Source organism: Salarias fasciatus, chromosome 23, assembly GCF_902148845.1.
Source record: "Salarias fasciatus chromosome 23, fSalaFa1.1, whole genome shotgun sequence".
Lineage (NCBI taxonomy): Eukaryota > Metazoa > Chordata > Actinopteri > Blenniiformes > Blenniidae > Salarias > Salarias fasciatus.
Window position 1 is genome coordinate 12,950,545 of NC_043766.1, and position 14,859 is coordinate 12,965,403.

The 14,859-nt window shown below is 39.2% G+C and overlaps 1 protein-coding gene across 1 annotated transcript in view; it reads left to right on the top strand.

The window, feature by feature from the left end:
- The window catches only part of hmcn1 (hemicentin 1), a gene marked incomplete at its 5' end in the record, with an annotated part of 97,012 nt that overhangs the window by 58,511 nt on the left and 23,642 nt on the right, over positions 1–14,859 (top strand). Inside the window, 17 exons of the mRNA XM_030083666.1 lie at positions 115–269; positions 577–700; positions 829–930; positions 1,649–1,825; positions 2,059–2,210; positions 2,327–2,450; positions 4,802–4,977; positions 5,140–5,236; positions 6,379–6,501; positions 6,625–6,780; positions 7,549–7,830; positions 7,931–8,098; positions 8,771–8,884; positions 9,977–10,063; positions 10,162–10,353; positions 10,468–10,641; positions 10,727–10,840. Of these exons, the coding sequence (XP_029939526.1) occupies positions 115–269; positions 577–700; positions 829–930; positions 1,649–1,825; positions 2,059–2,210; positions 2,327–2,450; positions 4,802–4,977; positions 5,140–5,236; positions 6,379–6,501; positions 6,625–6,780; positions 7,549–7,830; positions 7,931–8,098; positions 8,771–8,884; positions 9,977–10,063; positions 10,162–10,353; positions 10,468–10,641; positions 10,727–10,840 (2,517 nt within the window). The remainder of the gene's footprint in view (positions 1–114; positions 270–576; positions 701–828; positions 931–1,648; positions 1,826–2,058; positions 2,211–2,326; positions 2,451–4,801; positions 4,978–5,139; positions 5,237–6,378; positions 6,502–6,624; positions 6,781–7,548; positions 7,831–7,930; positions 8,099–8,770; positions 8,885–9,976; positions 10,064–10,161; positions 10,354–10,467; positions 10,642–10,726; positions 10,841–14,859) is intronic.

Below are 14,859 nucleotides of genomic sequence, written 5' to 3' on the forward strand. Positions count from 1 at the left end.
TCACCTATTTTGGGTAAATACATCTCTCTGTGATACCTTCCTTACCAAACCACAATGATAAAGTGCCTTTAAAAAAAATAACAGTAATAATATTCTGTGTTTGCACCCCTGTAGTTCCTCCATCTATCCGCACCACTGGACCTGCTGAGCGTTCAGTGGTTCTCCAAAAGTCCATTGGTCTGGAGTGTATTCCCAATGGCATCCCTCCTCCCAGTATCACCTGGCTTAAAGATGGCCGACCTGTCGACACAACAAAGGAGCACCTGAAGGTCGGTCCCAAAACTGTTTGCATTGAAGGCAACAGTTAAAGTGGAGCAGAACAGGCTTTTTTGTGGATATTTTTAAATTCGAACTGAAACTACATGAACTGTGATTTGGTTTGTGAATGTCTTCAGTGAGTCAGTGTTAGAAAACAAAATGGAGGCTCACTTGCAGTCAGATTCCTATGTGAAAATATTTCAAGTGAATATTTCTGAAACTGTGACATCGTTGCATCGCATGCAGTTCCTCCCCACTCGAAAGCAATTACTACTTCATATTCTTTTTTTGTCTTCTGTGCTTTGTTTTCTCCCACAGCTGGAGTCAGCAGGCCGGACGCTAAAAATCACAGAGGCAAGACTTGAAGATTCTGGTAGATACACCTGCCTAGCTACCAATGCAGCTGGTGAAGCTCAAAAACACATACGACTCAGTGTCCATGGTAACTTCCAAATACACAAAGTATTGTTTGCCTTCTCTCTTCCTCCTGCTATCAAGAGACTAGGTGGAGATGTGAGAATATCAGCTAATAAACTGTAGCACTTGTGTAATGTTTCACTTGCCCCTCAGAGCCTCCTAGGATCCCAGACTCTGGAGAGAGTATCAACCAAACCATCCTCTCGGGTTTCCCCACGGAGCTCCAGTGCAAAGCCACAGGCAGCCCAATACCTGGTAAGACGACCCACCGGCTTCTTGCTGGGTTCTGCTGCGCTCACTCACAGCTCGCAGGGCGTAGTTTCCTCTGACCGTGAAGCAGGAATTGGCTTTGCTGTAATTTTCCTTATCTTTAACCATTGAAGAATCTGATCTCAGATGACTCCCGACAGGCATCTTCACTTTCCTCTCACTCCCTTCTTTTCCATTTGGACAACTGTACTTCCCACAAACTCGGTACAGATAAGCACATGAATTCCAGTGTAATTAAAACACTCGTTTGAAGGCACATGTCTTTATTTTTTGCAGCAGGTGTTAAATTCCAACCGTATGACATCTGTGGAACAACCTAACCGACAAAAATGTTTTAGTATCCATCTATCCTAATGCCATTTAATATGTGCCCTAAAGGCACATTTCTGTTAAAATGTGTTTTGCTTTTATCATTTCTGCAGATAATGAAAATAATTTTAAAGCATTGTGTGCATGTGTGGGGGTGGGGATCTCTATATATGTGTGTGCTCCCTTATTTTATTTATAAGATCAGTCTGCTGTTTCTCATCAAAGAAGGATAATTGGACACAATCTGTGATTTCACTTTTTTTTTTACTTGGGGTATAAGATGCTCAAATTGTATAAATTCACCTTGCTGTATAAAATGATGTTTTTATTTATTTATTTATTTATTTTAATTCAAGTGAACACACTTTTAACTACTTTTTTATTACTGTCTCAGCTATTACTTGGTACAAAGACGGTCGACCTCTGACCAGTGCAGCTGGTGTCACAATCCTGAATCGGGGCCAGGTGCTGGAGATTGAACGGGCACAGCTGTCTGACGCGGGGGTGTACAAATGTGTCGCTGTCAACCTGGCTGGAGCAGCTGAGATTTCTCATAACCTGCAGGTGTTGGGTGAGTGGCTTTTTCACATGTCTTTCATTAGTAGTTGGCCTTTATAGATAACAGACAAAAGTGCATGCAAATAATCAGGAAATGAGTCAGTGACACCCAATTACAATATCCTTCCTCCACTTTTTAAACGGCCAGCAGTGTTGTAGATATTGCTTGATGAATCCCTTTGTTAATATCGTCATCATCATCATCATCATCATCATCATCATCATCATTATTATTGCGCTCTTCAGTGCCTCCGGTCATCTCCAGCCATGGTGGAACTGTAACAGTGGTGGTGAATGAGGCTGCCAGACTGGAGTGTGAGGCCACCGGCGTGCCCTCGCCCAGCCTCACATGGCTCAAAGATGGCAGTCCTGTGGCAAGTGTGTCACATGGCATACAGGTGCCCATGATGTCATTATAGGAATTTTTCATGTCACCATGAAAGTCATTCTGCAGATTTTTCCATACTCTTGAACGTGATTTGATCATGTTTAGATGTTTTCCTTTTCATCCCAGGTGTTATCTGGGGGCAGAGTGCTGTCCTTGAACAGTGCCCAGGTCAGTGATACAGGCACGTACACCTGTGTGGCGGTCAATGCTGGAGGAGAGCAGCACAAAGAGTATGACCTGAGAGTTTATGGTGAGAAAAATCACTGAGAAAAACTGAATTTTCACACAATTCTCAATGCATCCTATTAGTACAACAGCTTCCATGTGTGCACAATATCAAGTTTGTACCCATGTTTAAACATGCAGACATTAGTAGATTAAATGTTATAAGCTACACAGTTTGTATTAGCTTTTTTTAGTGTTCATTTTAAAATGTTGCTGCTAGGTTTTTCATTTCATTTACATTTTAAATAATGAATGAAAGAATTTATGTATTCATTGTTATCATCTCCAGCTTTTTCATAAATGCAGCAATATTGGCTTGTCTTGGATTGAAAACATTTTTTAATGTTTTGTTTTGTGTTTTAAGTGTTGTGAAATGCATAATTTCACATGTTTGACATCTTCTAATCATGAAAAAAGCTTCTTGCAGCCCTTTGTGTCGCAGTTTTTTTCTCCCTCCCTCCTTGGTTTTCTTTAAAAACTACTAGTAGAGCAGAACATAATAGAACAGAAATATGCTATTGTTCCCAGAGGGAAATAAGGACCAACTGTTGTACATTTTTGAAGAATGAACCAGAGCAAACATGAAATGAAATACTGAAAAAATATCCAACAAAATGCCTTGAGCAAAACATGTGCATGCAGAGGAAGTTTGCTTCATGTGAGTTTAGCATTTCAGTAAACATTGTCAGTTTACTTTATGGAGCTGAGTTTGATGGCAAGTCAGTTGTTATACGGCTTTAATCAAAACTAATGTGGCCGAGGTAAAAACGAGACATGCAGTTTACATATATGAAACAGCACGGTCTCAGATTGTGTAAGTTCAACCAGATCTGTATGTTTGAACATGTGGGCATAGAGAATGCAAACATCCACATGAGATGTTTCCTCAAAGACATTAAAAAAAGAAACCTGTGCACTGGAATGACGGCAGATTTGTTGTGGTAATTGCTACCATTCCTCAGCAGCTTCCTGTGTCTGGACGAGCACTGAGTGAGATCCTGGGTCTTTCCTTCTCAATGACCTCAGCTCTATCTGTACATGGACCATAATGCAAGGGAAATTAGCCTTCAGTCATTTCCTGAATGCAAATTCACCCCTAAAGGGTGACCGCATCATGAAAGAAAGATAAACATAACCTTTAACTAGATAGTCTACGCTAAATCTCAGGATTCCTGTTTCCAATCAAACTGAAAATATGGTCTGTCTCATGGTTAAAGATTTCAAAAGTTGTTACTAATTTTTTTTTGGGGGGGGGTGGTGATAGTTTGCCTTGTTTGAGTGCTTAATTGTCAGATATTGTGTTATTAGTCTCAGCAAAAAAAACATTGCTGGTGGAAATACTCAGGCAACAATTTTGTTCAGTTTTCTTCAAAACTTATAATGCTGCTCTTCACATGGTAGTAATTTTCATGGCGACTGGATTTCACAAACTTCTGGGAAATGAAGCTTCTCTCATTTTTTATGCCACAAACCAAACGTTGAATGAAGAATTGGTTTTATGGCACTGCCATAATACAAAATGGAATTAATGGTTAAAAAGCACCAGATGTCCAAACTAACCAAAGTTCTGCATCTCAGGAAACAGTTATTCTGCTCACTCAGTGGATGGCCTGCAAAGTTTATGGCACGTAGCCTGACATAGGAGGATAACATTTACATTAAGAGATAATTGATGTGACAGCAGTGTCAAAACATGTAGGCGGCAATAAGTGTGCAACAGTTCGCTTTTCAGATCCAAAATATTTTGGTGGCGTTAAGAGGGGTATTGTGCATTTCTGTTGTGACACTGCTTTGTTTCTGTAACCGAGAAACAAATGAATTAAAGCTGTGTTGTGTATTTCTTGCAGTGTGGTTTCAGAGCTGCAAGACTAAGCCATGTGTTTTAGTTAAATGGCACAAACACAGATTTCCTAGTTTAGGTCATTTTCTTTGAACTGTGGTCTAGCAAATCTTCCAACGGATTCAACTAATAAACTAAAGTTTTATACTCACTGTCAAAATAATGACTGCTGACAATTATATAGTCATCTGATATACAATGTGCTATTCATTTTTGTAACTGAAGACTCAAATTATTACTGTCTTACACTAAATATGCCACCACCAGCCATATCACGACATTGGGTAGGTAGAGACTCTCAGCTGGGGTTAATACCTTGACTGACCCTGCTCTGTCATTTATTATTATTGTTAACATGGAAACAACAGAACAAAAGATTATTACATAGATAACATTTGGCAGATGACAAGTATTATAGTGTAAACACAGGAGTTTTCTGATGTTGGTATGCTTTCAATCCTTAACGGACAGAAATGTGTCCCTGTCAATATTAACTCTGTTGTGAAAGATTTGACTTATATCTTTGTCTACCACAGTGCCACCGAACATAAAGGGTGAAGAGGTGAATACCACAGTGATGTTTGGCAGTCCAGTGGAGCTACTCTGTCAGAGTGATGCAATCCCTCCACCCACCCTCTCCTGGCGCAAAGATGGCCGCCCGCTCTTCAGGAAGTCGAGCCTCACAGTCTCAGCAGATGGCAGTCTGCTTAAGGTACAGCTCATCTACCTTATACAGCCACCTACAACAAAAAATATTTTTCAAAAAGTTATGTGAGACATTTAGACAGCTTAACTTTCATAATTTCCCTTTCTCATTTGCCTTTTTTTCTGCTAAGTACAAATCTGCATTCTAATCGTTTAACGTGATTGGCAGGTGGACAGTGCTCAAGTGCAGGATTCAGGCAGGTATACATGTGAAGCCACCAATGTTGCAGGAAAAACAGAGAAGAACTATAACCTAAATGTCTGGGGTGAGTTTATTTTAATCCCAATCTCTGGCTGTTTGTGTGTTTTGTTTGCTGTAAAAAGTTTCGTAAAATTTTCACTTGTGAACTCTGACACTGAAAGCATACCATTCGTTTCCAGATCTCACCCGTATGCAGACTATTTCTAAAGCATGTAGACGTCTCTTGAAACATTATAGTGTCATGGTTCATGATGGAGAACACATTTGCTGACACCATTCATGAAATGCAAACATATTAGATGATAATGAACAGAAAAAAAGACAGAAGAAGAAGATGCGCCACTTGTGAACTGAAACAAAAACCACAGACAAAAATTGATGCAACATTATAACTAAAAGGTCAGCAATGACAGAGTAAAGCAGGCAGCGTACAGGCCGACATGAAGTAACATTACACATTCGCAAGGAAATATTGTAAAAATCACTCATGAAGGAATTAACTTTAAACAATGCCTCTGGAACATGAGTGCAGGAAACCTTTGAAACAAGATAGGACTTCAGCATACACAATAAAAATAAAGACAGGAATCAACACTGGGGTTGTGACACAATTTTTTTTTTTTTTTGGCAGGGGGAAGCAGTTCTAATTCTAATTCTCTGTCTGATTCAGTCTTTCATGTCATTGTAATACACACATAGAAAATTATGCGTCCTCTCTTACTTTTGTCAGTTTGCTGGGAGGACAGAATATGGAAGACAATTAAGGAATGCCAACTCAACCTATCCCTCTTCTAAACCCATTTTATTCACTGAGGTCACTGGGAAGCTGACAATAGGTAAAAAGAAGGACCTTGGAAAAGACACTAGTCTACTATGGGGAAAATATACAGGCATAGACACACACATTTACATTGACCCTATAAGTGCATTTTGCAAGCTCCAATTAATAAGACGCATCAGCATCTGCTGTGAGATTAAACGTGCATAAACAGAAAAAAAGTCTCTCATTTGTAAAGAGAACATGAAAACGTCACACAACAAGGTCACTGAACCTGGAACCTGGGATCTGTAACCACTACACATGTAGAAACAGTGTGGCCATTTTGATTGTATGACATATTGTTTCTTCTGTCTTTAAGGGAAAATGTGTTTATGTTTTTCAATGTGATGCGAGTGTCTCTCTTTTGTTTCTTGTCAATGTAACAGTTCCTCCCAGCATCCGTGGCTCCGACGAGGTGTCTCCTCTGACAGTGATTGAAGGAAGTCTCATCACACTGCTGTGTGAATCCAGTGGAATACCTCCTCCCAGCCTCTCATGGAAGAAGGACAGTAAGTGTATATTTAGTCGAAAAGTCAAATAATTGTGCCTTATGAACAATGTGTGGCACTGTCAATATTACGTGGGCTGTGTAGTTGACCTGTTTTTGTTTTTTTTTTTGTGTTTGTGGTCAGGTTCAGAAGTTAAGCCCAGTCAGCGGGTCAGAGTTTTGTCAGGTGGTCGACAGCTGCAGATCTCTAGTGCTGAGAAGTCAGATACAGCTTCGTACTCCTGCACAGCCTCCAGTGCAGCAGGCACCGCCTCCAAGGAGTTCAGTCTACAGGTCTATGGTATGAATACTCTACAAAATCCTCTGTTAAAATGAATGTAATTCTTATATTTCACTTTATTTTTAAAAGCAAAATACCTGGAATTTCAAAAGTGAAGGAATCAGTCTATTGAACAATCTTGACTATAAAATTAAAATGGCTCAGTCTATTTATAGTTTCAAGAAATGTTCAAAAGAACAATTATTAAAAAAAAGATATGATACTACTGTATAATATGAAATTATAATATTTTGATTTTGTAAATATCTTCTTGTGAAATGGTTATGTTTAAAATCAAATCTTGATGTAAACTTTTGTTTTGTCAATTATTTTGTGTTGGTAGGGGCAGACATGAGAAGGTTTACTTCTTTCTGCTCCTTTTCATTTTTTTTCAGAGAATGAAATAAACAATGAATGAATGAATGAATGAATGAATGAATGAATGAATGAAAGTGAAATTAGCTGTCAGGTAATGTAATCATAAAATCCTACTAAAAAACTCATCTGCAGAAAATAAAGCGATGATTATAAAGAAAAAGAAAAACCAACTGTGATCTACAAATAATTGCATTTATATTGTGACTGAATGCATGACAGAGAAATAGAACTTTTTAGTTAAAAAAAAAATCCATTCATGGAATTATCTTTTATAGCTGGTTAAATGCCATGGAGATTTACATGATATTGGAGTATCTTCAATATATTATTATAACTTGATATACTGTATACTGCATTATAATGTCTCAGCTTTTCCTACAAGAATAAAACTCACACTTTTCTTCACGTCAGTCCGCCCTTCCATCAAGCGCAGTGAAGATGATGCAGAAGACATCACTGTGACAAAGGGAGGCGACGTGACCCTCCAGTGTGCCGCCGAGGGCGTGCCACGACCTGCCATCACATGGCTGAAAGACGGGCGTCCCGTCACGGGCCACCACGGTGCCAAAGTCCTGAACGAAGGCAGGCTGCTGCAGATCAAAGACGCCAAGGTGTCGGATACAGGACGCTACACCTGTGTTGCTGTGAATGTGGCGGGACAAGCTGACAGCAAACACGACGTCAGTGTTCATGGTATGAATTAATGAGCGGTTAAGTCAACTTTTAAATCTTCACTTTTGAGTGTTTAAATCATTATTTGTCATTTTCTCCTCATTTTCCTTCACTTTTTCAGTCCCTCCAAGTATTATTGGTCAGGTAAAATTTCCTGAAAATGTGAGCGTTGTGGTGAAGAACCCTGTTGCTCTTCACTGTGAAGCATCGGGTATCCCGCTCCCAGAGATCTCTTGGCTGAAGGATGGTCAGCCAATTACAACAACTAGTTCACTGCGTGTCCTGTCAGGTCAGTTGCTTTTTCTTTCTTTTTTTTTAACTTTCTTGACTTGAGGATTTGAGGAAATGTAGTTAAAAAGACAGTCAATGATGTACATCTTATATATATAGTGCTTCAATAATAAATATGTCAAAAATCTTCAAAGCATACAAATTTCTTTAAATTCATTTTGAAGCTGCATAAAGATGAATGATGGTCTACATTCTTGAGAAAGACTTTTGAACTATTTTGCCAAGCGGTTGTGAATCCTCACCGTAATGAGCTCAAATAAGCTCAATGCAGCTGTTGGCTGATAGAGGTGAGAGAAGACTAGGACAAGTAGCAGCTGTGTAATGTGTTTTTAGGAGATGTCTTGAGCTACTTCCAAATCAATCGGTACTCCATGAACTGGCAGTCGTGCTCTTCAAGCTGCATTGCCTTTATCTGGAAAAAAAATATGGGTATCTGTGCTGTGAATGGCAGATATTATATCAAGAAACTGAATAATAAATTATGTCAGCCTCCATCCACTTTTTGTTCTGGATATTTTAACAGATGTGTGCCACAGTAATATATTTTCAACAGGTTTGAAATATTGATCACATGCTTTTTGGATATTTATTTTAATGGATAACAACTTTGTTTAGGGACATTACACAGTGACAAAATCAATGTTGCTCATTTCATTGTTTTATTCTGCAGGGGGACGCAGTTTGCGTCTCATGCATGCTGCAGTGGAAGACGCCGGGAGGTACACTTGTGTTGTTTCTAACAGTGCTGGAGAGGAGAGGAAGAGTTTTGACCTCGACATCCTCAGTAAGACCATTCATATATCCATCATTCATATCTACGAGGGGGTACCCAAAAAAAACCGGAATTTGGTCAGAAAACAATAATAATAATGAGTTCCGACTTCTGGCCGTCACATGTGCTGCAGGTAAGCCTCATGCACATCTGTGAGAAATTTGAGCTCCGAGAGTTACACTGAAGCCTGTCGGGAGCTATTTATAGCAACAGAGTGCAGAGGCAGTCTGCGATTTTTTCCAAAATGGCGACATTGACTGGGAAGCCAGAGCAGCGCGTAAACATTAAATTCTGCTTTTTGCTGGGAAAAAACAGCAGCAGAAACACTCACCTTGTTGCAGCAAGCCTACAAGGATGATGCTCTGGGGAAGAATCAGGTCCATGAGTGGTTCGGGTGGTTTAAAAAGGGCCAGATGTCCGCGCGTCAGGTGCGCTCAGCCGTGAAAACAATGCTGAGCTGCTTCTTCGCTGTCCAGGGTATCGTCCACAGCGAGTCTGTCCCTCCAGGTCAGACTGTAAATCAGGACTACTACATGGAAGTCCTCAGACGGCTCCGTGAGGATGTGAGGAGGAAGCGGCCCGCGGAGTGGAGCCCGGTTGATCCACCACGACAGTGCGCCAGCGGACACGGCGCTGCGCGTCACGCAGTTTCTGGCGAAGAATGAGATGAATCTCCTCTCCCAACCGCCTGATTCGCCAGATGAAGCCTCGAGTGACTTTTTCTTGTTCCCCAAGTTGAAGAAAGAGCTGAAGGGACGGCGGTTTGCAGATGTGGAGGAGGTGACAGAAAAATCGCAGCCGGCAACAAATGGCACTTTTACGCGCGGGTCTGACGACGCATTCGTGAAGTGGGAGACACGGCTGGAGCGCTGCATTAATGCAGTTGGGGATTATTTTGAAGGCGACGGTGGTGTTTTATTTTGAAATGTCATAAATAAAAAGTTATAATCAAATTCCGGTTTTTTTTGGGTACACCCTCGTACTATCATTGCTTTCTGGTTTAAAGTCATCGGGCCACCTGCAAAATGTAGAATTGCTTAGATGTTTATATTTGCATACAATGTGAGGAGATGCCATAATTCCCTTAAATGTTTTGATTTTCAGTCCCTCCAAGTATAGTGGGAGAGGGAACTCTGGTGGATACCAAAGTCAAGGAGAAACACAACATCACGCTCACCTGTGAGACATCAGGTAATTTAAGAGCTCATTCACTAAAAAAATACTGTCACCCTTTTTTAATATTTTTCACAGTGAACATAATATTGTGATTTATCTTTATAATTATTCAGGAAATCCAGCACCGGAGATTAAGTGGCTGAAGGACGGGCAGGTGTTAGTGCCTGACAGGCGCCACCAAATTTTGTCTCATGGTCGTTTTCTCCAAATTTCTGGAGCCCAGGTTGGCGATACGGGCAGGTACAGCTGCTTGGCATCGAACAGTGCAGGAGACCGCAGCCGCCATTTCAACCTCAATGTCCTGGGTACACAGACAAACCTGTGAAGAAAGTTTTTCCAAATAAATCTAGCATTTCAGCTGCAGTGCAGTTCTTCTTGTGAAGTGACTGCTGTGTGTTTCCGCCCACTTCTTGTTCCAGTCTCTCCCACCATTGCTGGGTCTGGCCCTGACAGCTCTGCCGAGGAGGTTACGGTAACCCTGAGCAGCCCCACCTCACTGGTTTGTGAAGTCCAGTCCTACCCTCCCGCTTTGATCACTTGGCTCAAAGACGGCACTCCATTTGAATCTAGACGAAATGTCCGAGTTCTACCAGGTTTGAGATCACTGTGTACAGAGAACAAATCTTCACCATTTGGATTTCCATAGATGTGGTACACGTTTGACCCTTGCTTTTACAGGTGGGCGTACATTGCAGATTCTAAATGCTAAAGAAGAGGATGCTGGGAGGTATACCTGTGTGGCCACTAATGAGGCTGGGGAAACACTGAAGCACTATGAGGTCAAGGTTTATGGTGAGATTCCTGCATATACGTGAACACGCTGTATCTTTCTTCACAAGGAACAAGAGCACAACATGAGCCTTGCGGTGTCAAAAATCCATGCGTTAATGCAGGTTGGGACTGGCCATGTGGGACTTCAGTCTTTCTGTGCTTCTCATATATTTCTTTCTTTTACATATAAGACTAGCAATCTTAACAAAACTAACCTTGAATTTTTTTTTTTTTTCAAAAATAATCAACAAAAATAGCAAATAACAAATAACAACTTGCAACCCAAAAGCACAATGCAGTTTCAAATTAATGTCCACACAAATAGCACAACTTAAATAAGTGACAATGACAAGAGGTTAGAAAACAGAAGTTGTAGTAGTAGCTTTTTTTGCACTTTTTTTAAAATGTGAAACATTAGTAATTCCTTCCAGAATGTGAGGCTTTTTTATGCAACTTAGATTATCTCAATTTAGTTGTAAACTATTCTCAAGAGGTAAGACTTCCTTGAAGAATGAATTTGTGAACTTACAGGTAGAATGTAATCTAACCTGTGAATTCAGATTTATCAGTGTTGGGTTGTTGACAGCCGCCTGTCCACGTGAATGTTATACTGTAGACATTATTGTCTTTTTTTTTTTTTTGTGATTTGCCTCTTTTTAATTATTCTCATTCATTGGTCTTCTTCTTCTTCTTCTTCTTCTTCTTCTTCTTCTTCTTCTTCTTCTTCTTCTTCTTCTTCTTCTTCTTCTTCTTCTTCTTCTTCTTCTTCTTACTTGTCCCCCTTCATTGCAGTCATTAACTTTATCACCCTCCTCCTCTCTTTCCTAATAACTTCAACATGCTATTCTTTATATAGCAATCATCTCTCCTTAATACGTGACCAAACCACCTCAACTTCATAGAACCTCATCATTTTCAGCCCTGCCCACCTCCAGTTCATCCTCCTGTCATTTGGTCAGCTTCACCATAACATACAAAAAGCTGGTTTCACTACTGTCCAGTGAACCTTCCCTTTCACGTGAGCTGAGGCCCCTCTATCGCTGCTGACGCTATTCTGCTCTGCTTGTTCTCTCCTCTTTAAGCTTTGCTCGTTAAAGGCTGCATGGGCACCTCTCCCATCACGTTTGAAGGATCTCTTGCTTCTTCTTTGAGTCTGTTGAATATCTGAGAATCAATGAGAGAGTCAGTATCTTTGAAAGGAGGTCTTCATTTCATGCTGACTGCTTATGAGACAAAACAAAGATGGCAAATTTCCATTCAGCATCCCAGGAGAGCAAATCTCTTGCATACTTTTTTTTTTTTTTTTTTTGCTGTTATAACCTTATGTTCTCTCAGACCATCTCTGAACTCTCATAAACAGAAAATGTCCTCAGTAGACATTTATTTAGTGTATTTATTTTAGTTAATGTGAAGCAAAATGAAGACCTCTCTGTCTATCGCTGTGATAGTACAGTTTTTCATTAAAATATCAGCATAGTGTTATGTTCGTGGTTGCAGCTTTTTTTTCTATACTATGTATCTTTGCTTTGTATGTAGCTTTTGACTTCAACAGACTAAATAAATGCAAGACGTTGTTACTTATTGTAACATTTGATTTTCTTTATTACATCAGCATTATCACAGCATCAGTAATTTCTGTGAGAAATTAAGTCAGGACCATAAAATACATCATAAAAAACTACACACTGGACAGCAGAGGAGGTTAAAATTCTGTTCAATGAATAATTCCACTTGAAGTATATTGATCAATTAAAAAAAAAAAAAAAAAAAACATGCTTTCCTTTTTCAAGTGATGGTAATCGTTTTACAACTTAACGCAGTTTTTTTTTAAATCAAACAGTTCAGAATGATCCACCTAAATGATCCGCTCATTTAGGATTACAAACATGTTGGTTATAATTATGCTGAGATGACTTTGTGTTGACCAGATTGAGCTTTGAAACATATTGAATTTACTGGGGAATAAAGCATTGGGCAGTGACTGGGATTTATATATTTGTTTCTATCAAGACTCTGGTGCTAGAATATATAAGAAATATTCCAAAAAGCACCATCAATACCTTGGATAATTCAAAGTTAAATTTGTTTTTGTTTTGTGGTATATGAAGATTTACTGCAACTATTTTTTTCTCCATACAATTTTCCCCAATCTCGGTGGATGATTTTAAGGGTTACATGTCATTGACAATGTTGACAGATCAAGTTTAACATATGGTTGACATCTGCTGTTATTTCGATTATACAAGGTTATCAATCCTGGCCAATAAAATACATTTCAGAAAAGGTAATAAAGGGATTGCACAAGTTTTTTCATATGCTTCAGAAATACAAAAACACTAAGTGTGCTTTTGGTTTGTTCCATACTGAAACAATTATACCTGTAAAGTGACTGCAATACAAAAGTATTACAATTTATTTGTTTATTTTTTGAGGCAAGCGAAATGTGGTAACTACTAAAAACTCGTATCTACTTTTCTTAATCCCATTGTTAAAATACAAACACAAGATGAAGACCTGGAACCACAATTAGACTGCTTCAAAGCAGTGGAAATTGACCATTACTGCATTCCTAAAAGTGTTATAAGAGGATGGTAGTTATAACTTTGCAGATATCTGCTTGGAGATCCTTTGACAAATGTTAGAAGACTGAGGAGAGAAGCTAACTGAATAAATAAACTTTGTCAGCCTTTAGAATATATATACATTCTATACTATATTCAAAAAATAAAACACAAGATCCATGAGCACTGCTCCTAAGTACAGTGAGAAGACAAACCGATTATTAAAGGTGACACACATTTAATTCCTACCAGAACACTGAAAATACAGTTTCATTCTTCAGTATGTTTGAAGAGCTCCAAGTTCTTCAGCACAGCTACAGTCACGAGGAGACAGGAGGATGATGAAGAGGCCATTAATCAGGTCAGAGGTCAGAGGTTGGAAGTAGTCAAGCACATCGCATATCCTCAGGTCATCCAAAAAGTTTGAGGCAAGATCACACATTTTACACATTGATCATATTATTCGTCAGTAAATGAATAAACCAATAAGAATCCATTGGTTTGTTATGATAGTAATTCCAAGTAGAGTTTACAAACTGATGTGGAAACTGGGTTACATCTCCGTCAACAAAACACAACAGAATCTACCCTCAGAAAGAGTCAACACTGATTGGCCTGTTTAATGATTTTTTTTAATTTTTTTTTTTTAATTTACCTCTGCTAGCTGAAATGAAGAACATCCGATTCATGTAACTTATAAATAACAAAAGCAGCAGTGGTCCAACCTGCAATATTTAAAAACTGTTCCTGACCAATATTGTCATCAAATGTTTTTAAGCAGCAAGACATATTTCACAGATGCATACATCCATATTTCATTACCATATTCACAAATATATTTGCATGTATAAAATCATAGTTAAACAGTGGCATCTGACTGCACACATAATGTTTTTAGTTTTGAGGTTGTCTCTTTTTAAGTATGTACATCCGTGTAATTCCTGTTTGCATATTACCTGAATGCCTTAAAGCAGTGGTTCTCAAACATTTCAAAGTACCACCTGAAAAAATATTGAGCTCTCCAAGTGCAAGCATTATGGTTGATCTCAACACACAGTGGAGGCTTACCCTATTAGCTGTGGATGGTTCACAATTCACTCAAAGTGAGGGTCAGTTTTACGCACACACACACACACACACACACACACACACACACACACACACACACACACACACACACGCACACCCATATATCCAGTTCTCTAATATGACAGTGATGAGCCCCTGATGGCTAGGATTAGTTGAATAGTTGTAGTCAGAGGTCAGAAGGATTTTTTTTAATCCCTGAGAGATCTGCTACATATTTTGAAATATGAATCTGATGAGTCTGAACATATGTGACATAATGTCAACTATAGCCTTTCTGTTTGGTAAAGGTATATCATCGTGAAAGCTAAACTTCCACTTCTGCAATTTGTAAAGTTTGTAGGTAATAGAACTTTATAATTCAATTCAATCCAGCTTCATTTATACAGAGCC